General features: G+C 39.1%; 1 protein-coding gene across 4 annotated transcripts in view; it reads right to left on the minus strand.

Moving 5' to 3' along the window:
- Positions 1-23,056, minus strand: part of LOC133523603 (intraflagellar transport protein 172 homolog) — a 98,172-nt gene that overhangs the window by 60,405 nt on the left and 14,711 nt on the right. For 3 of the 4 annotated variants that reach the window (XM_061859272.1, XM_061859271.1, XM_061859270.1), the window contains exons 7-29: positions 18,749-18,888; positions 18,238-18,314; positions 17,861-17,977; positions 17,406-17,541; positions 16,737-16,867; positions 16,491-16,579; positions 15,744-15,883; positions 15,315-15,439; positions 14,917-15,022; positions 14,614-14,835; positions 10,269-10,441; positions 7,979-8,095; positions 7,620-7,790; positions 7,090-7,158; positions 6,730-6,975; positions 6,159-6,300; positions 5,671-5,878; positions 5,232-5,448; positions 4,729-4,852; positions 4,270-4,381; positions 3,765-3,932; positions 3,572-3,657; positions 3,036-3,232 (exon numbers count right to left, since the gene is read on the minus strand). In XM_061859272.1, coding sequence (XP_061715256.1) covers positions 3,036-3,232; positions 3,572-3,657; positions 3,765-3,932; positions 4,270-4,381; positions 4,729-4,852; positions 5,232-5,448; positions 5,671-5,878; positions 6,159-6,300; positions 6,730-6,975; positions 7,090-7,158; positions 7,620-7,790; positions 7,979-8,095; positions 10,269-10,441; positions 14,614-14,835; positions 14,917-15,022; positions 15,315-15,439; positions 15,744-15,883; positions 16,491-16,579; positions 16,737-16,867; positions 17,406-17,541; positions 17,861-17,977; positions 18,238-18,314; positions 18,749-18,888 — 3,313 coding nt within the window. The remainder of the gene's footprint in view (positions 1-3,035; positions 3,233-3,571; positions 3,658-3,764; positions 3,933-4,269; positions 4,382-4,728; positions 4,853-5,231; positions 5,449-5,670; positions 5,879-6,158; positions 6,301-6,729; positions 6,976-7,089; positions 7,159-7,619; positions 7,791-7,978; positions 8,096-10,268; positions 10,442-14,613; positions 14,836-14,916; positions 15,023-15,314; positions 15,440-15,743; positions 15,884-16,490; positions 16,580-16,736; positions 16,868-17,405; positions 17,542-17,860; positions 17,978-18,237; positions 18,315-18,748; positions 18,889-23,056) is intronic. The other variant, XM_061859273.1, reaches the window with a different exon arrangement.

Consider the following 23,056-nt stretch of genomic DNA (forward strand, 5'->3'; position numbering starts at 1 on the left):
CGTAGCCAACATTCCAATCGTTAACGCTCCGTAGCGTAGCGTAGTCATATTTCTTTATCACTCTTCCATATTAATGCGACAGTGACACGGCCCGATTCGAAGAATGAGATACGATAACGATAAGTTCTGGTTTAGATAAGTTTTCATTTACATATCGTTTTTATATCGTATAATTGACAGAAGCAGCTCGATTCGGGCAACCAATGTCACTTTGGCGTTAGAAACATAGTAGATAGATCTTATTGCGATCACAGCGGAATCGAAATAAACGTCAATTTTGAACTGTCGTTTAGTTATCGATGTTTAAAGATCTTTCCAAGATCTTAAACGTGTCTTAATCATTCTTCGAATCGGGCCGACAGTTGCGTTTCGTTCGCTACGAAGCGTTAGCGATTAGCATGTTGGTTACGAGAGCAGATTGATAATCAGTTTTTGGCAAAAATTTCATTTTTGGTACAAGCTTTTATTGCTGACTGTACTTTTCTCCACGGGCAAATAATACTCATCGAGACAATTCTAACAACTCCAAACACAATTAGGTTGCATTGTTTTATCATAGAGTTCCTATGGCCACCTCCTGTCTCTATCATCAAATCAGCTCGATAATACCATAATAACCCACCCGACTTACGTATGTATGCAAATTTTCAGCTTTATTAGAAGTCGGCGAGTGGGTCAAATTTAACTTGCAAGATTTGACCCGTACATACATAGGTACATTGCAAGATAGTTAAAAGCTTGTAAAAACAGCCGACAGATCTTACGTCCAAAATCAAATTTATGTAAGAGAGTTCTAAACGAACGCCCGTGAACCGCCAATTACAGAGAGAAAGGCCTTTAGAGGTACGGGACATTTTATGTAAAGTTGTACACAACGCTTATACAGTGTGTAAATCTAATACAGGCGATAAATTAAATCAGACATAGAACTCATTAGTAATTAACCCATAATTAATTTTTGAAAAATGTATCAGCAGCAATGTACTGTAAACATGGTTGCGTTACCAAAATATCTATTCGAAACGATTACTACGCATTAACAAACTTACCTAATATCTGCAGGTACAATCACATGTTAGTATTACACCGCGTTTAATGTTTTGTGGTTATTTTGGTAGACAGACTGCTACTAGGCATGTTAAAGATATTAAATGTTATTTATTTATCATTTTTATCAACAAAGAACTGACTTCTTCTACTTAATGTCATTTTAATCTGTCACGATAACAGTACTTGACGTGATGTTTCCTAATACTGAGCATAGACATACTTTGATAGCACCTTTTCTGAAAATGCATTTCGTATCAGTACATTTGTCTGATTTTGTTATACCAGATAGTGGGAAATAAGCAAACGGGCCGCCTGGTAATTGTTCATACAAAGTTTGGTACATTGTTTCAAAACGTGACAAACTCTTTGGCAAAGTAAAATGTTTTTTTATTTTATTTCAACTTTGATTTGACAATGTCAGTCATTCTTGAGTCATTCAATACAGAAGTAATCATAAGTTATAAAAATGTTTAACAACTTTTACTGGTCCCGAATTAATGGACATGATTTTGATTTGCGTTAGCTCTGTACAGAGAGCGATTCCCTCCCTGATCAAATTGTACCAAAAAACACTCGAGTAATTGTAAAAGCGATACAGTGAATTCGCGAAGGTTTGCCCGCGACTGAAAGGGTGGAGGGAGCAGCTATTCACGATGAAGTACCAGTTTCATTACAAGACCGAATCCTCCGCCATTTTGCACTTGACCCTGAGAGCAGTAGAGGAAGGAGATAGAAGAACTGAGAAACAAGATAAGTTTTTTTAGAAACTCAGAGATACCATCAATCTTAGCCACGTCATGGAGCTAGTCAAACGACGTTACGAAACCTGTTATGAAATACAAGGAAGACACGTGGAGAATAGGTATCTGTGGCGAAACCTGCAAAACTAAACTGTGCTTTTAATAGGTAGGTATTAAAATAAATTGCTTTTTTAAGTTTTTTTTACGTGTACGAGTAGGTATCTAACTTTATTTTTGAAACTACATAGGTATGATGTCTATCAGATAAAAAGCATCATACTTGGTTATTATTTACCCACTCATGGCAGTTAATGACATTACATACGACATATGAGCTTTTGAAAGTAACTGTCAGCGAGTATTTATGGCTGAATTATTATGTATGGATAAAATTTTAATTGCAATTCTAAGTAAAAATTATCTAATTACATTTCTTATATCCTATACTAACCACCGTTAAGAAATTCGCCCGTTTTAGATTTACACACAGTCAAGTGCAAAAATATGTATAGAAATAATCGTTTCATAAATATGGTACTACGCTCTTATTACACTGGAATAAGATGCTATGGGACATATTTTTGAGTAAGATGTGTACACCCATATTTTTACACTTAACTGTACCTAATTGAAAATTTTTCTCTTTCGATCCTACGAGTACCTACCTACCTACCTACTTAATATTGGGGAAAAAAGTGTCCCCAAGAGGATATATCAGCTGAGCCCCTTTTCAGATTTGAGGATTTTAGGTTAATATTTCCGTCGCGCTGACGGGGACGGCTCCTAACAAGAGTTCGATAAGGACAACTGCAGCTCAGGTGAAAAATCTCAGAAATCGAGGTTTCGTGGTCGACATTTTTCTCATCCAAAACTTAACCAATCGTAACGAAATTTTGGGAACAGAATGAGACAAAAATTATCTGTATCTGATCGTTTTGATTTTTGCGTTTATTGTTGCCGATTTTGTATGCTAGGCGTCTGTTTATTTGACCGTTTTTAGCACTATTTGAAGTACATAACCTAGTTCTTATTAAAATAGGAAATGAAGAATATTAAAAAATGCAAAACGTACAGGCATAGATATTGAACTCATATAAAAAAATCATCTAGGGCCAAAATCCAGAGATGTAAAAAATTTAAAACGTTTGTGTGGAAAAATTACCACTAATATATCCACTTAAAGCCGGGGTGAGCCAAACAGCGCTGCCCGTTGCCAGTTCGAATGTACTATAGGCTAGCACTTACAGAATGCGCCTTGAAGAGATGAGCAGCACATCGCAAGGCATAATGTGGCGCCTTAGAGCCGGCGTGAGCTAAACAGCGCTGCCAGTTGCCAGCTCGCGCTAAGCGCTCCAAGGCCTCAGTTTCAGCGTCTGGCTCTGACATTTGAACCACTGGACTGGGCTCCTCGACTTCATACTCTGCTGATGCGCCTGGAAAAACTAATGAACTTTTGCACTGATGAATTGAATAACAAATAAATAAATATTATAGGACATTATTACATAAATTAACTAAGTCCCACAGTAAGCTCAATAAGGCTTGTGTTGAGGGTACTTAGACAACGATATATAAAATATATAAATATGTATAAATACTTAAATACATAGAAAACACCCATGACTCAGGAAGAAATATCCATGCTCATCACACGAATAAATGCCCTTACCAGGATTTGAACCCGGGACCATCAGCTTCGTAGGCAGGGTCACTACCCACTAGGCCAAACCGGTCGTCAAACCGGTCGGTTGAATATATATGAGAAATCGAAATGGATTTACCTGGAGCCTCCTCTTCATCAGTAGTACCATCTGTTAGTGCTTCTCTTAGTTGTTCTCCAACCTCAGGTTGGCCAATAGCAGAAAACCTGCCATGAACAAAATGTTTTAAATGGCTCTCAATGATACGTCCTAACATTAACCTGAATACCTACCCATCTATGTCAACTGTGAATACTTCAGCTTGTCATGTTACCTCGTGGCCAGCATGTCGGCGGCGGCGCGGCGCCGGGCGCCCTGCAGCCGGTCCCGCGCCAGGCGCGCCGCCCGCAGCGCCGCGCGCTCCGCCAGCCGAGTGGCGCCGCCCGCCGCGCCGCTGGCGCTCGCCTCGCAGAGGAGTTGGACGGCTTCCCACCATTCCCCTCTAAAAACCAACAGTACCTATCATTCCCTATTTTTGAATCATGAGGCTTCTCGTGTGATTAGCACTTGCTTAGTTTATAGGTATACCTATATTTTCGGACAAAAGCCTAATTAAAATCAATTTTGCTTGAATAATGTTGCTAGGTATTACATAATTCATCTATTACCTACCGCGAAAGATACAGCAGCCGTGCAGCGGTATTTAGTTCATTGACTAAACCACTCCATCCACGACAGATCTTACAACTGAATATGTAGTTATGTACTTGTACCAGAATTCTTTCGTCTATCTTGTACCGGGGTTTATTGACTACCTACATACATATAAACTCACTAACCGATCGGCATGTTCGGCAGCTCGTTGTAACAAAGGAGGCACGGCCGAAGGCACCGGCTCGGCGCTGTCCGGCAGATACTCCCGTGAGACTCGCGTCGCCTCCTCCCATAGTTCTGAACGTGCATACATTAACACATGTATACCATCATTTGCCATTAATCATGCTAGCAGTACAACCTTTGCTTGGTTTGGTATGGTTGCCACCAAATATAAGTAGATAATATATCGTTGTGTGGAAGGGCTTAAAGAAAAAAATTAAAAAGGAAATGTGTCGAGGTCTACGTAGGTTTAGTATACATTATATAAATTGTCTATGAGTAATTTTCATGTTTAATAATGCTTTTATTTGCTGTTTATTTGTCATAAAGATAGCGAGAAACCGGTTGTTTTGGTTTTGTGCTCGTCCTTAGCTATCCTTAAATTCCATAACAAGCCAATGCCAAAATAAGAGGAGACTCACCAAGATCTTTGTAATGTTGAACAACTTCTCTGGGTCTGTTGGCCCGTATCATAAGAGTCTCGAACTGAGCCAGATCTCCACGCTCGGCTGCTGCTCTCGCTCCTTCGACCAGGACTTCTTCGACCTAATAGCAGATAAAAAAAGATTTAAGAGAAATATAAGATGACGAACGACGGAGAGGTATGGAGGAAAATGACATGCTGCGCCGACCCAAAGTAAATGGGAAACGGAAAGCAAATGGTGAAATCCGATATTCTAATCCTGATTTATTTCTTATTTTTGACTTCTCCGCGTTTGCTTCCACTAAATACGTCCCTTGACTGTATAATTGCAAACCAGATATGTAGCGTGTTGGTCTGCGAGAACCAGAGCCCGTGATGACCGCACGTGAGCCTGATGCGAACAGCGTCGTCAGCTGCTCCGGCGCGTAGGAAAGACTTGGCCTCTATAGCCCGCTGCTCCACGAGTGCCACCACCCCGTTACTACATAACCGCAAACTAACCAGATGCGTAGCATGTTGCTCCGCTAGAACCAGCGCCCGCTGGTGATGGCCGCGCGTGAGCCACATGCGAACAGCATCGTCAGCTGCCCCGGCGCGCAGGAAAGCCGCCTCGGCTTCTTCGGGCCGCTCCTCCGCGAGCGCTGCCGCTTCATGCCGAGCAACTTCGCGTCGCGTCACGCCTCCGCCTAATTCGCTTAGCTCCATCGCGATATCCCATCTGAAAATTGCATTTTGTGGGTATCTGAGTAGTAATTGTTTTAGGTGTGGCCACTAAAACATATTTAATAGCGCGCTAACATAGAAAGAACCACAAAAGTACATAAACAAATTTGATAGCACCAAATGTCTGTGCTTGCAACGCGACTTACTGATACATTATTTGAAGCGGGTCGTTGAGCACACACTAAGGGGCCACAAAATTAAATAAATAAAACCAAACCTCTGTGCCTGCAGCGCCCATCTCGCTCCCAGAGCTGCCAGCCCCCTGGCCGCCAACAGTCTAGCGCCAGCCGATCCGCCCAGCGCGGCTGCCCATTGCAACGCCACTTGTTGCTGCACTCCGCTGGGCGCGTGTGCGCGGGCTACACGCTCCGCTCCCTCCCACTGACCAGATGAGCGATACATTTGAATTGCGCTCTTCCAGTCACCTAAAAGTTGAGTACAGAATATAAATTGCAATTGTCTGTTTCATACATTTCTACTGATTAATTTATCTATATTTTGTATGGGATAACTGTTTTGCCCATTTTTTGTGATTTCAGGCTTGGATTAGACTGATAGAGGTCATAGAGGATACAGGTCAAAATGCAATTTAATATTCACTTATTTAAATTAGAAAATAATTTTGGATGTGAACAGTGGCAGCGACAGTAGACAGTAAACAGACAGCAGAGGATAAACAATATGTAGGATTCCTATAGTACCTACCAGCCTGTATGTAATAATTCTCAGCGGCGCGCAAATCGCCAGAAGCGTGCAGCGCCTGAGCGACATGGCGCCGAGTCGCTTCCAGTAAAGAACTGCGATGAGCCGCCACTAAGCGCAGCATGGATTCGTATTGAGAGGCTTCCTAAAACATCACGAATATCCCTAGAAACTACTTCCTTGATTATTAGCGACAATATTATGTTATTAAAGATTCCAAGTCTACTCTTGAGCTGGTGCGTTGAGTTTTCCACTGACTGTAAATACTTTCAGAAAATAGGCGCCAGCATTTATTTTTACACAATAAACATAACTTTCAAATTTACGACTATGAACAGGAGTCATCCATCAAGCGAAATAAAAGATTTTCAAAAAGTTTGAGTTAAGCCCCAAACACATAACATTTGAAGCCTTTTCTCGTCAGTCGATTTTAAAAATACAGCACCACGCCACTACTCGTACAACTACGCCATTTTTGGGTTCAACGGGGCAGATAAACAACCAGCAGAAACGTGCCAGCGCATAAGGAGAGGTAGGTATTAACAAAAAACGAATTAAATTATATCCAAGATACCTTATACATAGATATAGCTTCATCCGGTTCACCAAGCCCGATATAAATTTGCTCGGCCTTCCTAAACTGTCCCTCACTCCGTAACTGCTGAGCCAGCGGTATGTAAATTTCCCTGGTTTCGTCCTCTGATAACTGCGCCGCAGCTAGCTTCAGGCCGTCTGCGACCCGGCCGGCCGAGTTGTATGCTCGGACGCATCTCTTAGCCATACCGCAGGAGGTTAGGAGGCGCTCGGCTGTCTCCCATTCCTAAACACCAATGACATTAAAGATTGATTCTTGAAGTACCTATAGTGAAGTGAATGTCTGTCAAGATGGAAGGAAGTAATATTTTTGACAAGGTATAAAAGTTTTTGATCTAACCTGACTAGATATGAAATGGTCAGCTAATTGTTCACACTGTTCTCGAATTAGGTCCTTGTCTTCTATGACCTGTCAAAGAAAAAAATATTAGGAAACTGATTAACCAGTCAGTAAGTAGGTATCTAAGCATTTGAAATCCTAGTATAGGAGGTCACCAAATGCTCGTTAATACTGGAAAACAGTACAAAAACCCGACTCAGGCCCAGAAACGCAAAATCAAAGATCCAAGCAAATCTCGTCCTTATGGCAAGCGACAAAGTGGAACGTTTTGCCAGCCATGGTCACATATATTCCGATAACGAGATCATACCTGATAGCATCTGATCTGATGGGGCTATGGGAAAACTGGAAACGAACGATATGCCCGTACAAATGGGAAATTCCATAAAGCTTGTAGGCTTGTAGACTTGTACAGCAAACAGATTGAGGACTTACCGTTGAGGAAACACAAAGATCCGGTACATTCGACGGCGCAAGCTAAAATCATAGACAACAGTATCATATACAACGTAAATAGATATATAGCATACCTGTACAATTTGCAAAGCCTTCTTATAGTGGTGTGCCTTCAAAGCCGCCGCCAGGGCGCCTCTGATATCCCCGGCTTCTATAAGATGCGGCACAGCTGCGCCAGCTTGCCGGGAAGACACGAGCCAAGCTCCCCAAGCGCCTTCTAATCGGGTCACTTCGCTTGGACAAGTCTAAATAGAACAAAAAACTGTTAAAAAACAATGCCAGTGAAAGTAACTGTCTCACGGCTTCAAGTTATGACGTTAGTTTTGTAGTGAATTTAGAAATTGTATGATGAATATGCAGTGAATTCCCTAATCCACAAATTATAACAATACCACGATTATTCAAAAACTAGGTTTTTTAAGTAAATATGTACCTCTCGAGCTAATTGAACTGCTCTAGCGAAGTTATTGCCCTTAGCATAATATTCGACTGCAGTTATACTGTCGCCACGGCGTTCTGAAATTTCTCCCGCCATCTCCCACCATTCCTCCTGCAAGTTATACAGTTGTATAAGTTATAAAACTAGTGAAGTTGAATAGCAAATTGATTAGCAAATTTTCAAACAATCAATACGAGTACAAGCAAGAGGTACAATTTTGGTACCAACTTTGTAAACCCCCGTAGAATGGTTGCTTTACCCTTCCCTCCTCCTTTATTTATAATTAAGTTTTCTACAAAGTTGTACAAGATATGTAAAATACTTCCTATAAATCAAAAGGTGCAATATATGGTAGCTGTAGAAAATAATTTTGATGATAAATTTAAGGTACCGAAACAAAGTAATTATAAAACAAAGAGCATAAGGCTTAAAAAAATTGTAGGTACAAAGCACTGCTAAAAACTATTAGGTGGCAAAAGAACTAATATATTTTTGATACCAAAATTGTCTCATGACATCAGCTTGCTAAGGGAAGAAAATAAATGTAGTATAAATGAATTTAAGAAAAGGTAAACAAAAACGTTACTGGAAAATTTACCCTACTAAGATAAGCTATATAAACTGAAGAAAAGGCGCAGCGAAAGGAAGAGGTAGTCCTCGTGAGATATATGGATATTACGTATTATTTTATGATTAATATGTACTGCAGTACAGTTCCATAAATCTCTTAAAATAGGTACTGAAGTAGAACTGTGTTACTTTGTAATATTGAAAAAAAAAAAAAAAACTAAATTAAATTATTTTCTAATTTCTGTATTGGGGTTAGATATGAGGATATCCCGTATCATTTGCGGTATATTGTACAAAAAACAAATCAGCCATATCGTATCTGGAGCCCAAACTTGGTATGTTTTGATAATTATTTTTGTTTTAATTTGGTAAAAATGGCTGAAATGTAATGATGTGGTATATTTTTAGAATCGCCTCAGAAAACCCTTTCATACGATACCACACACGTTAGGTTTCTGAAAAAAAAATCCCATACAAAAGAATAACAGACTCGGCACTCCCCTGATGATAAACTTACTTGGAGAGATCATATAGAATATGTTTGTAAAAAAATAAGCAAGTCAGCATTTGCACTACAGAATCTTGCTAAGGTGGTAGACAAGAAGGCATTGTTAACTGCGTATCATGGCCTTGTGGACTGATTAAGGTATGGAGTGATTTTTTTGGGGCAACTCTGTTTATAGAGGCGCTATTTTTATAGCCCAAAAAAGGTGCGTACGGGCGATTTGTGGTATCAAGTTGAATAGCCTATCAACATGAGAGAAAGCTGTGTCCCATATTTTAAGTCATTAAATATTTTGACTTTTCTGGCACTATATATTTTTGAAGTGGCAAATTTCGTCAAAAGTAACCCGCAACTTTTCACAATGGTATCTGAGCAACGCAGACTTCCTGTGAGGTCACAGTACCAGAATAATATAGCTAGTACGAAACACAAAACGGCCTTACTGAATAAAAGTATATTGGGAATGGCTTCCAAAATATATAATAAAATTCCAGAACACATAAAAACTCAAAACATAAACCGATTTAAGAAGCAACTAAAAACTTTTCTAATTAGTAAAACATATTACTCCATTAATGACTTTTTCATTGACATTTAAATCTAATTATAAACTATTTATTTCTATATTATTTGAATTGAGTTGAATTATATGTTGTTTCTTGAATTGATATTTAGATTTTCTCTTATTTTAATTGTATGAATTGTATTTATTAATTTATTTATTTTTGTCCAGTTTAGTAATACCTAATTTAATAATCTTTTATAACTAAATTTAATTAGTTTTAGGTTAGTTAGTTAAGGAACAAATTTGTACGCCCATAGGCAAAACACAGAGTTTATATTTGTATATTAAGACCCTTTGTATCACCTGTGTTATACAAATAAATGTTATTCTATTCTATTCTATCCCTCCTAAGGGTTTTTTGTTAAGAACTGCCGGTCAAAAATTTTGTTTTGACCTCTAGTATGCGTGTCGTAGAGAATCGTCTCATAAATATGGTACTACGCTCTTATTACACTGGAATAAGATACTATGTGACATATTTTTGTACATCGATTTGCGTTTTTTTTTTTATGCGTACACCTTACACTGATAAAAACGAGCCACTTTGTAATAACTATGGAACTGCAACCGAACCGGTAAGAACAGAATTAACTTTGCTTCATTATTTTGTTGTACGCATTTTTCTGGAACATACTACTTGTTACCTGAATCAACTGAGCATGCACTGTCTCGACCAACTCGTTGTCTCTCAACAACGCCGGTTGTTGAAGGATCAGCCCAGCGGCCCTGCGAGCGCGCCCGCCTTTCAACCACAAGCGGACAGCGCCTTGGACATCACCTGATGCGGCTAGCTCGGCTCCTGCTTCACCAAGCCTTCCTAATATGAGAGAGAGAGACAGTTTTGAATGATTAGTTTCACTAGACTTAAATCGACCGGGAAATAAACCGTGATCACAGAAGGTCTAATGATGATGGATTTAAGTCTAATAATAGAGAGAAAGCCTTGTTGTGAGAGTTTTAACAAAACAAACGATCTAATTTTGGCCAAAGAATTTCAAGTTCCAGCGGTACCGTGGCCGTGACTTTACAAACATGCTGTACGGACAAGTGGTGGCATTTTGAACAGAGCAGGAAATGGAGTCGTTATTATCTACTAACTTTTTATGATTGAATGAATAAATTCAAATTTTATATGATATTTACTTTACTCATAAAATCTATTTCTCTTACTTAATTATACTTTTTAACCATATATCTACAACCTTAATTGATTACTGGCCAAAAACTTTATAATCTGTAGAAACGACAAAATAATTTGATGTTGTCAATTAAGACAACAGTTTGCTATATGTGTTTTTGTAATACGCTAGGCTAATAATTTAAAACAGCACGACAGCAGAAATATAAATGAAACAATATGTATGACCCACCAGAATCGACAATTTTGAAGTGGATTGAACCATACGATAATCTTGTATATAAGGATAACAATAGCGTGTACTGTATATCATGTGAAATATATCTAACACAAATGAAAAAAAAATATATTAAAAAACATGTTAAAAGTAAGAATCACCGAATAAATTGTGAAAAGCAAAACGATACCTTTGTCTACGACTTATGTATATTCCTAATTGCATGCAACATCCCTTGGATACGAGTAAATCATCCAGAATTTAGAAAGTTGTAGTTAATAATGTAGTGTAAAAAGCCTCGAACTGTTTGAGTGTTGTTGCACACCTGGTATTGGTGCATAGATATTATACGTGGCCACTATACTTGTTACTTTGCTAGCTTTGTTTATGTACTGTTGGTGTGTCTTATAAAATAAAAATTAAATAAAGTTCTTTGAAAAATATCTCGACAAAAACAGAAAGCTTCCTGAAGAGACTGTCTTAAGAAAGTATTACCTTGCTAAAATTTATAGTGCAATAGTTCACAATATAAAAAATATTTTTTTGGATTCTAACTTATGGCTTGCAGTAGATGAAACGCTTGATGATGTTGGAAACTGCGTGGTAAACGTAATTATAAAATCACTAGATGATGCATTACAAATACCATATTTACTAGCATGTAAAGTCGTCAAACATGTAAACGCTAAAACAAATTGCATCTGTGGTTAACGAAAGTTAAATTTTTTTGTGGCAGGACAACTTCTCCGAAAATATAAATAATTTTTTGATATTCTACACTGATAGTGCTGCAAAATTTAAAAAAATAAATTAAAATAATACCTAATTGAAAATTTTAAAGAAAAACTATAGAAAAGTAAAGCACGTTACTTGCTTAGCTCATGGGTTACACACAGTGGCAGAACAGGTACGGTTGGAATAAAAATTAGTGAATTTTGTGATATCAAATTTCAAGAAATTTTCTTAACGTCACCCCATCGCGTTCGGTTTTTGGGGTTCCGTAGCCACATGGCAAAAAATGGAACCCTTATAGATTCGTCATGTCCGTCTGTCTGTCCATTTATTTATGGACCACGCTCCAAATGTGCCTTTACCATCAGAAACTAGATGGGGCACCTGGTTAAACGCTTGTATTTACTACGAGAAACATTTTGATGTTATTCAAAACATTGTAATGCAGTTGAATACAAACGAGGCCATTGCTATAAAAAGTTTAATTTTATAAAAGAATGTTACCAAATTATACCTGAATCAATAGAGACGTTAGAATGTACAAAAATTCCAATAGCTGAAAGTTTTCTGACAATAGACATAGTAAGGAGTACATTAAGCTTTTTTTTAATACTACGTCGGTGGCAAATAAGCATACGGCCCGCCTGATGGTAAGCAGTCTCCGTAGCCTATGTACGCCTGCAACTCCAGAGGAGTTACATGCGCGTTGCCGACCCTAAACCCGCCTAGTTGAGCTCTGGCAACCTTACTCACCGGCAGGAACACAACACTATGAGTAAGCTTGAACGGATGTGACACTGTGAGAGAAAAGCTAGAACTACTTTTGGATAGAAATCCGGATGTCACTATAATCAGAGAAATGGCTTCAATGGAAGAGTGTAGGTTTACCCTAAAACGTGCAACGCTAACATCAGTCGATGTTGATTTGTTGAACGATCATTTTCGGCACATAAATGGGCACAATAAATTAAGAAACAAATTTACCCCCAAGAACATGGAGCAAGTTGCCATAATTCATTCATTTTATAATATAGACACCGATTTAAGTGAGGACGATGAGGAAGAATTTGAATTCTATATCCCAGTCGCCATTTTCAATTAGGTAAACATCGCAGTATACTATAATTTGTAAGTACATATTATTTTTCTTAATTATGTATAGTTACTTTTGACATAACAGTTACGTGAGTTTCCCGGTGATAAATATGTAGTTTTAATGTAGGTACATGATGTTATTATTTTTTATGTAGCCAATTAATGACTGTCCCATTTCTGGGTAATGGCAGGTCCTCGTTTTTTCTCTAGACTATACCTCAAATTTTCAATTCATTTTTCTACTGCCTTTGCCCCTACTTATATTGAGGCATTAAAATATATATATATATATATATATATATATATATATATATATATATATATATATACATTTTCAGTCTAAAAACTTTGGCACTACTTGAATAAGAATTAAAAACTGTAATAAATATGTTTTTGAAAAATCATGTAATCGTTAATTATTTAATCATAAAATGCACCTAGGCGACTCCATTTCCCGCTCTGTTCAAAATGCCACCACTTGTTCGTACGCTAGTCATAACTCGTAGTCATATTTCATTCCTTACTTGTCCATGCAAATTTGAACCTGATGGTACATAAAACTATATGTTTTAACATTCAGGCGTATTCGCTATGTGCACGACTGTCACGCAACCTAGCGTCCGCAAGTCTAGGAGAAAACGTCAATGCACTACACCTTATAAAACTACTCTAAAACTTAAAACTAATGAACAGATTTTCATACGACTTTCATCTATCAATAGAGTGATTCTTGAGGAAGGTTTAGGTATTTAACTTGCTAAGGTTTTGTGTAAATTGGTTGAAATATAACGATGTTGTCAGAAAAAATCACGCTGCCTTATCCGTTTGAGCTATAACAACACAATGTATGGTGGGTTGTCTCTCTTTCTTGGGTCTACAAAAAAGTCCGCGATGTTGAATGTCTATCTTTTAAGGATAACTTACTATACCCATTCTTAACTTCTAGAAAAAGATGACATAGTATGAGGCATTTGCAAAGCTATTTACACGGATACAGTATTAATAATTATCAATTTAAATATGTTAGTTATATTAAGCATTTCATACAGATTACAATGTCCCTTACACCATACAATTTAAATGAATATTTCAGGAGCAATCGTAAATGAAAGTTTCACTTCGAGCCATATAACTTGTATGAAATGTTAAAGACGCTATCCGCAGTTAGTTCTAATTTTTACCACCTTATGCGCTGGAATCGCTTTACTTACCCCCACCATGCACTTTCCACGGTCCCAATTCTGATTTTAATAACAGGTTAAGAATTAGATATGCATTAGATATGTGTCAAAAGTGATCAGATCCAGATCTAATTCTTAACCTATTATTAAAATCACAATACGCCTGAATAACTCTTTTGTCATTTTGACTGAATATTAGCATTTTTACTAACGTTTTAGTAGAATAGATACTTCCAAAGAGTTATTATTTATAATAGAGAGGTAAAGTCTAAAGAAAATGCGCTCCGTAGATTAACCTGTCCTCAGTTTGGCGAAAAAATATACCTACCACTTAAGTTTTCTCTTGAAATAAATAATAAAAAAAACAGCTGAAACATATGCCATATTATACATGAAGTGTTTTCTATTGCTTCATAAACACATCCCTCGTTACGCATCCCCCGCACAGCTGTGGTGGAAACGCAACCACACGCGCGTGCGGTTGCGTTGCTTAATGTACAGTGGCCATCAGATATATCTATTGTCAAGGCGCTAGCGAGTGTTTCAAATATTTTTAAGCACCTCGGCTGCTCCGATATATCTGATGGCGACGGTACATAATATCAATGGCAATATTTTTTCCTTACCGGTAGATGTCAAATAATCCATGTACTGCTGCTTCAAGGTGGTCACCGCCAGTCGATCGGTCTTCTCTGCCAAGGCAATAGCTTCAGCCCACTTATTAAACTGCTTGTACATGCTAATCGCCATCTCCGGCCGATTGGCTTTCTTCGCGTAGAACTCTTCCGCGGAAGCTAAATCTCCGGAAAATATAGCAAGTTTGGCTCGAACTACGGCATATTGAAGACCTGTTTCAGAAAATCCACAGTATATTAACTCCCTTGTAATTATAACAAATGTGATCGCACGTGGAATCTTACAATATTTACCAGTTGTTACATCGCCATCGCCTTCTCGAGCCGCCAACTGAACAGTTGTCTCGAGATAGTGCGCGCGAGCTTCATCGCCGATTTCCCGGTAGCATTTTGCTGCAAGCTAATAGACATGTTTACGGTTAACTTCGTGTCGATTGGTCGTTGGTTGTCTACGTATGTGTTGATTTTAAAATCAGTCTACTTGCCAGCTTGCCACTGACAATTCTAGTTTTAGACCTACTCACGCACCAAGGGGTCTAATCTTAGAAGAACAGTGTCAAGTAAGTGGATTTGGTTGGTATGCCACTTTGGAACATCGGCTAATGTGTTCAAATCCAGCTCATACTAATGATTTGAGGAATGTTAATTTTAGTTTTTTAATTAAATGCCATCATATCTAGTCCTATAAGTACCTGAATATCTTCGTTGGCAAACGCTCTCTCTGCTAACTGTCTCCACAGCGGAGCCAGGTCGGCATTGCCTACGCCGTCCAAGTAGCGAGCACACCCAGACAGATCGCCACTACGCAAGGCGTTATCTACAAAATTGTGTCACGATCATTCTCATATTTTATATCTGCGATCAGCCTCAGCACTATCAAATTGTGACACATCTAGTATGGTTTGAAGGAGTTTAGACCCCAGTTTAGACGCACGAATAAATAAACATAAAGGATAACCAATGAATATTACTTATGAATATTACTTAAGATTTCTATCAAATTTTATGCCCGTACTGACAGAGCAAAACTAACAGTCATGTTCTCATGTTATTCAATTGAACATAATCACAAACGCTTTACGGAAGAACTCCTTAGAGATTGCAGAACCTAATGTACGTACTGAAAGCAAGTCGATGCTCGTCCAGCTGAAGATACGGCACGTGCCCGCCGTCTAGCAGCACCCTCCGAGCGTTAACTTCCACGGCCACGCCGCCGCCACACTCCGCCATTTCCACGCAGCCGGGGTCCCAAGCGCTATACCTAATATTTTACTTTAATTAATAAGTATTACAGTCTTTACCTTCTCTCGCAATTGAAGGTGAATGGATTTATTCAGTTTTTTAACCCTTTGAACGCTTTATGTCAAAACACAAACATCACTCAAACGCCAAGCTCCCAGGCGCAAAGGAGCTAATGTAAACCTTACTCGAAAGTGTGAAGGTTACTTTGACAGCGTCCGTCACAACACCTATATCCTCCTTCGTATGGTCCTTGGCGCTGCGGGCACGACGGCACCCGACACCTTTAGGGATTCTTAGCGTTCAAAAGGTTAAGTAAGCACAACCGAATAGGACTCGAGCTTCCGAATAAAGCTTCCGTCAACAATTTTGTAGGTTTTATCTAAATACTAATAGCGGTAACGAAGCTTATCCTATGAATTTTACATGACGTATTGTTATAAAAAAAAGAAAGTTCTCTGAAAAGTACTCAAACTTCCACAACAAACTCGGGTCTCGAACAAGTTGAAAATAGAGTTCTTCCGAAGTTCGACTTAATTATTAGAATCTGAAAAACCGAAACAAGTCTTCAAACAGGGGACTCAAAGACTCTTAAGCCAACACTAATTAGGTGGATAACTGGGTATTACCAAATGAGAAGATGTGTCGGCGTCTGGGCAACAACGGCATCGCTGTCTTCAATCCACTGTACGAATCCTACTCCACTTGCTATGATTTCCTAAGCAGGAAAAAAACAATGAAGTATGTAAGTATGCGTAAAAATCTTTAATCAGATCAAAATTACAATTAAATTCAAAGGTTGCATATTATACATACGCTCTAACATTGACAATAGTTCGATAAGGCGTCGCAGAACCTTTCAGAGATTTGTTTACCTTGTCGCCAGACTGCAAACTCAACAGGATAAGTCTCCGGCGCGTGTCTCGCATGAGCAAAAGTTGTCCGCTTTCATTAAGTTCCAGCCAATCAACACGTGCTTCGTGCCACCACTGGCCCAGCTGAACTCCTGTTAATCACACAAATAATTGTTTATTAATATTGCTTATAAAAAAATACATAAAAGAGAAAATATATATATGTGGAGAGGGCTCCAGCTGAATCGTGGCGCGACTTTGCGGAGAGAACATAGCGACGTTGAAGTACGAAGGCAACACACGACATCATCTTTTTGATGCTGGTTTTATCTACACTTTTCTTAAAGTAAGTCAGATTCATATTGTACAGTATAAATGTAAGTTAACACTCTGCCCTCGCCTGTATATTTAGTAATCAGATCCACCACGGCAATTGTCTGATGTCTATCCAGAAAACAAGCAAGATGATTTCTCTCACCGTGCTCCTTGTCGTTCCCCTCGATGGTCAAGGGCGTAGCCAGCCAGTGAACTAGGGGGGCAAGTTGATATCACCGGAGGCCTAGGGGGGGGTTCAAATGTAACATTTGAACGCTAGGGGAAGAGGGGGGGACGGCCTTCCCTGCCAGTACCTCCCTACTCCCATGTCGATGGTCCGCATGCGAAGCGTAAGTGTGTTGACTCTGTCCTCACCTGTAGTCAGATCCACCACGGCAATTGTCTGTCTGTCCAGCAAATACGCCAGATGCTTCCTATCACCTTGTTCCTTGTCGTTCCCCTCATTGATTCGCACGCTAAGCACGTGCGGGTTAACGCGCTCAGTTCGCACCTGTTTAGGAAAATTTATTAGCCGGTTGTGTTCATTACGTAAGCAACTCATACATAGTTAAAGCGATCGGCCCTCGTTTAGCTTAAATAATAGCTTATGGTCGAACAGACTACGTCACGTCTTATTTAACACAGTGGATGTTTACTCGTTATTGATTGACGAAACAAATTAAAAAAACTATTATTAGGTAAAGTTATGTTTATCTTACCATCTGAAACACTCCTCGAACCATTAGTGGGCATAAAGTCTTTGTATTAAAGTTTACGATTTGAAGTATATGTACGATGGTGCCAGCAATTTTATTAAAGTATCAACTCACAGTATGCAATACTTTATCGAGCCCGTATTCGACGACGCTCAATTCGCCCGCGCGGTGCAGCAGGCACGCTCCGCCGACCGCTGCGTATATCCGTTCCCCACTGCCGGACCATGGAATCTAAATAAAAGACGTTCATCAATAAATCCTGCTACTGGCCGTAGTGACCCTGATACAGTTGTAACTTTATATAACGTTCCATATTGGATTCAACGTAGATTAGATGAAGGGCGTTATTACGTTTTATAACTACCAAATACCTGTTGATAAAAAGCTTACCATGGCGAACGTCCATAACAACCCGCTTTTGGGAAATTGCGAATGGCCGCATTCAAATGTTAATCCACACAAACATAGGTAAGTCAAAAATCTCAACCAACCTCGCTTGTCAAGCCCCGTGCTATATCGCAGAGTATGAAAGTGCTGGCTGTACGGCAAACCGCGTACCAATCGTTACCTGAAAACATATGGAACCTCAGCGAAATTACGATTGATAATAGACAAAAGAATGCTTGGAAAAGAAAACTAGCGCAAAATATTATTGACAGCTAAGTTGATAGAGTAGAGAACCATACTCGTACTATTGGATTTGTTTTACAAGGACAGATGTTTATTAAGTGGGTATCAATCAAGAACTGAAAGCAACGAAGTTTATACTCTATTAAACTAAAAGGGCGGTTGAGGTATAGGCCACCTAAAGGTATCTCATCATAATCCTATGATTAGGTCTTACCAATAAACCATAAGCACATTAAATATGTCGGACGCATGTTTGGTGGTGAAGGTCAGGCAGGTCATGGGCGGGGCATCGTTAGCCGCTCCGATCCGCTCCGCTACTGGACTTACACAGTGCCCCACATTAAGGGTCTGTATCTCAAATTCTTATCTTACCTATAAAGCGGACATTAAATATGTCGGACGCGTGTTTGGTGGTGACGGTCATTGGCGGGGCGTCGTTTGCCAGCCGCGTCAGTACAAGCTGCTTCGGGCTCACGTGCTGGACCTCCACAGAGTCTCGCCACACCCAGCGTCTGTCCATGAAAGTTATAGACATCATACTCAGACTCAGACATTTTAAAGCGTTTACAGAAAGCACGATGTCACCACACATAGAGCAGTTTTTATTGTAAAATGCTAAGATTCGACCAGCACAAATTTTCTACACCATTGTTTACTATAATAGCCCTGTACCTTGTACAACCGCTCGCACTCCCATAAAGTACGGGAGCGTTTATGTGTGATGACCTCGATTGTCTTATGTGCTCCGTCTAGTAGCTGAGGTTGCCTGAATAGACAAACGTTATAAACATTTTTTAATACCACGTCGATGGCAGACAGTCATATACCCGATGGTAAGTGGTTATCGTAGCTTGCAACTCCGGGAATTTACAAAAACATTGCGGGCGCTTCACGAACGTATACACTCCTTTGTTGCAGTACTCCATACTTTTATTATACTCTTTTTATAAGGTGTTTCAAGCCAGTGTCAAATAGGGAACTGAACTACTCTGTTCGTAGTGCTACGCCGTAGCTAGTAGCCCGTAGCTCCAGTCCATGGCGTTATTATTTAGTTTGTCGTCCGTCCGAAGCAAATTAATAGTGCTGTAATAAGGTTAAAATAGGGATACTTAAGGTATAAGTATGAACACAGAACTATATAGAGATAGAAGGAAAGAATGTAGGTCCCTTGCGTGCAAAAAAGTCTCCGCGCGGCTCCTATGCTCGCCGCGAACATCAATCGGCTCCCGACCGCTTTCCGCGTGAAACCTTAGATTTCAAAATCAAATGACGGTTTGTTCCATAATGTATTGTTCAAACCCTTCATCATCTCCTAGCAGTTTTCGACCACAGCGACTGCGTTCTACCGCTGAGAGCGTCGCTGGTGCGCTCTCAGGTTACTGATATAGCCAATTTTTGCAGCAAATGTACGACCACACTCGTTGCAAGTCAGCACCCCTCCGACATAATTGTAAAGTATGGCCGCAGGTGGTCTGGCCTTCAGCTCGTCGCGCTTAGCGTCAAGTTCTGTGCGCCGCCTGGCTTCAAACTGACGCACCTAAGTCTGCACAATATGCCTCCAACGTGGACGGTCACTGGCTAGACTCTCCCACTTCGTTGGCTCTATATGAGCTCTCTTCATATGCCGTTTCAACACATCTTTGAACCGCAAGAATTGGCTGCCTTGTTTGCGCTTTCCATCTCGCTTCCCATAAAGCTTCGCGAGGCACGCCGACGATCGCGCGCGAGATCAACAAAACACAGGTACAACGGTTGACCTTGCTCTCGATATTTCTCTTAAAGTTGCCGTATAGAGAAAATAGCCTCGCAGGTGCCTCTATCTGACCGGAAGCCAAATTGGGTCTCAGGTAAGATGCTTTCCGATAATGGCATTAGGCGGTTTAGAAGTATACGGGCAAAGACTTTCCCTGGAGAAGTTAGTAGGGATATGCCTCTATAGGAGTTACAATCCGAACGGTCTCCTTTGTTCTTATATAGGGAGCAGATGCGAGAGACTCGAAAGTCAGCAGGTACTCGCTCTTCTTCCCACATTTTAGAAAACAGCGTCCAGACCGCCTCATGAAGCTCCGTCCCTCCGCACTTTAATAGCTCTCCAGGTACATTGTCAATGCCCACCGCCTTCTTATTTTGTTGTTGCTGTATGGCAGCGACAACCTCACACAACAACAGACACCACAAATAATGTTGTAGCTGTTAATCCTGGTATTTCCTTTCCTCGGTAAGTTTGTCCTAAAATATTTGTTATTAAATTAAAAAAAAAAATTTATATTGTTGCCGTGTATTATTTTCATCATGACAGGAGCTGGCGATTGCATGTTTTCATTGCGGCTAGAATTTGCCGAGCCAAACTTAGCTTGCGTTCAAAACCAGCGATGTATAAAGTCCATTTGTAATTTTTTTTTCTTTTAAAAGTACGAATAGTGATGTCCGCTGCAATTTTCTCACTTGATTAGGTAAAATCGATTATTAAATTAAAGAAAATAATAATTAAATTTTTATATTATTATGTACCTACATAATATATGTAGTGAAAAGCAATAATAGGTATACATTGTATTAATAATTATATAATTAAGGGCGGTAAACAAGATTTACGAACGAGTGGGAATTGAACAAACGAACAAACTTAATAGGTAAGAATTCGTAATTCCTTTACCGCCCGTGACACAATAACGTTTTTCATCAACTAAAGGAAATAAATAAAACTTCAGCTTAATTTTGAACGTACATTAGAGACCAAGGCGGAGGTTTAGAATTTAGGGACCGCATCGCCTACAAGTAACCTTTTAAGAGCAAGTGTGATGGAAATATGTGTCCACGGCTGGCAAAACGTCCCATTTTGTCGCCGTAAGGACGAGAGTTTTTTTATATGTTTATACGAATAACCTGTCAAAGCATCCTTACGGCAATCGACAAAGTAGGACGTTTTGCCGGCGTTGGACACATATTATTAACAGGCAGGTTATGGTTACATCTATTTTTTATAGACGTTATAGTATATTATCTGCTTGCATTTTATGTTATTAGTATGTTATCAAATCAACTCAACATCTAAAATTTTTATCAACATTTCAATAACAACATTTTCAAACAACTTTTTTGAAGTATCTGGCAACTTAAGTTATCATTAATGATTTTTTCACAATAAATAATTAGCTCTTCTTGCAGATTTCCTCTTTCCTTTCTCGGTACTTATCGATATCCACGATGCCTAGAATTGGATTGCCGCGTTCTAATCGATGCTTTTAAATCGCACGGCTTATAGTCGACGAGAACCTTAACTTTAAAAAACATATTTCAGCGACGTCTGGTAGGGTTCGCAAACTTATATACACTATGAAACTTTTACGGGAGGTTGCGGATACTCACCTGCTTAGAGTTGTATATTTGGCTCTGTGTCAGTCTATTTTAAGTTATTGTATACTCGCTTGGGGTGGTTCTGCTAAATCAACTTTAATCACTTTAGAGCGAGCACAAAGAGCAGTTCTGAAAGTCTGCCTAGGACTCCCCCGACGGTATTCTACTTCTGAACTTTTTATTAAAGCGCACGTCTTAAGTGTTCGTAGATTGTTTTTACTGCGTGCTTCCCTTTACGTTCACAATATGTTCAGTCGTCAGCCTAATCTACAAGACATGATACTAAAAAGAGTGTACAAAATTCCCAAGCCCCCTGTTAAAACTGCTTTTGCTATGAGATTCTCGGCTTATCTCTTTCCGCATTTATACAATAAATTAGTAAAAATCTGCGACATAAGGCACTGTAACTTAACTGAAGCAAAAAGGCATATCCAACCCCTACTACTTTCTTGGAACTATGATGAGTCAGAGGATATTTTGAAATGACTGTAGTAGACGACAATATTCAATTGCGTCTGCTCCCGAAAGATGAATAACTTATACAGCTACTTTTCTTTTATTTTGTTTTCTCTCACATTTCGTAGTTATACACACGCACATATTCATACATACATACTCACATATATACACACATACCCTCACATAAACACTTTCAAGTGAAAGTGTTTATGTCATGTAATGTCATGTAAAGTCATATTGTGTACGTAAAGGGAAGCACGCAGTAAAAACAATCTACGAACACTTAAGACGTGCGCTTTAATAAAAAGTTCAGAAGTAGAATACCGTAAGTTGTATGTAAGTACATACAACTTACCTCAGTAAGTTGTATGTAAGTACATACAACTTACTGAGACCTTTTTAACTGTTTTTGTGCTTAGTTTGATAGTTAGTCATATAATTAAAAAAATCTTATTTAATTTAGCTTTAACAATAATGTATTCTGTTAAAATGAGAACCGCACCATTTCGATACTTCTCTGAGATTCCCACGTGACAGGCTGAGCCTAGTGTGGGGATCAATGTACTGCTGGTCTTGTAATGCCAAATTCTTGAAATAAATATTATTCTTATTCTTATTCTTATGTTTCCCATCACTAAATGTCACTCGTGGCGTCAAAGTGTCTTCGCAAAATTAAGGAAAAATATCTCCATATACCAAAAAGTGTCATCATAGAACCTTATATAGGTGGCACTACAATACCTAGAGTATTTGAACAAAAAAATCTAATCATAGACAGCGCACTTCACTCCATCAATAACGCCTAGGTTTTTAGCTACTCTAGCGCTACTCTGGAGAGATTTGGAACTATTATTTATAGCTGAC

The sequence above is a fragment of the Cydia pomonella genome, chromosome 12 (assembly GCF_033807575.1).
Source record: "Cydia pomonella isolate Wapato2018A chromosome 12, ilCydPomo1, whole genome shotgun sequence".
In the NCBI taxonomy this organism is placed as follows: Eukaryota; Metazoa; Arthropoda; class Insecta; order Lepidoptera; family Tortricidae; genus Cydia; species Cydia pomonella.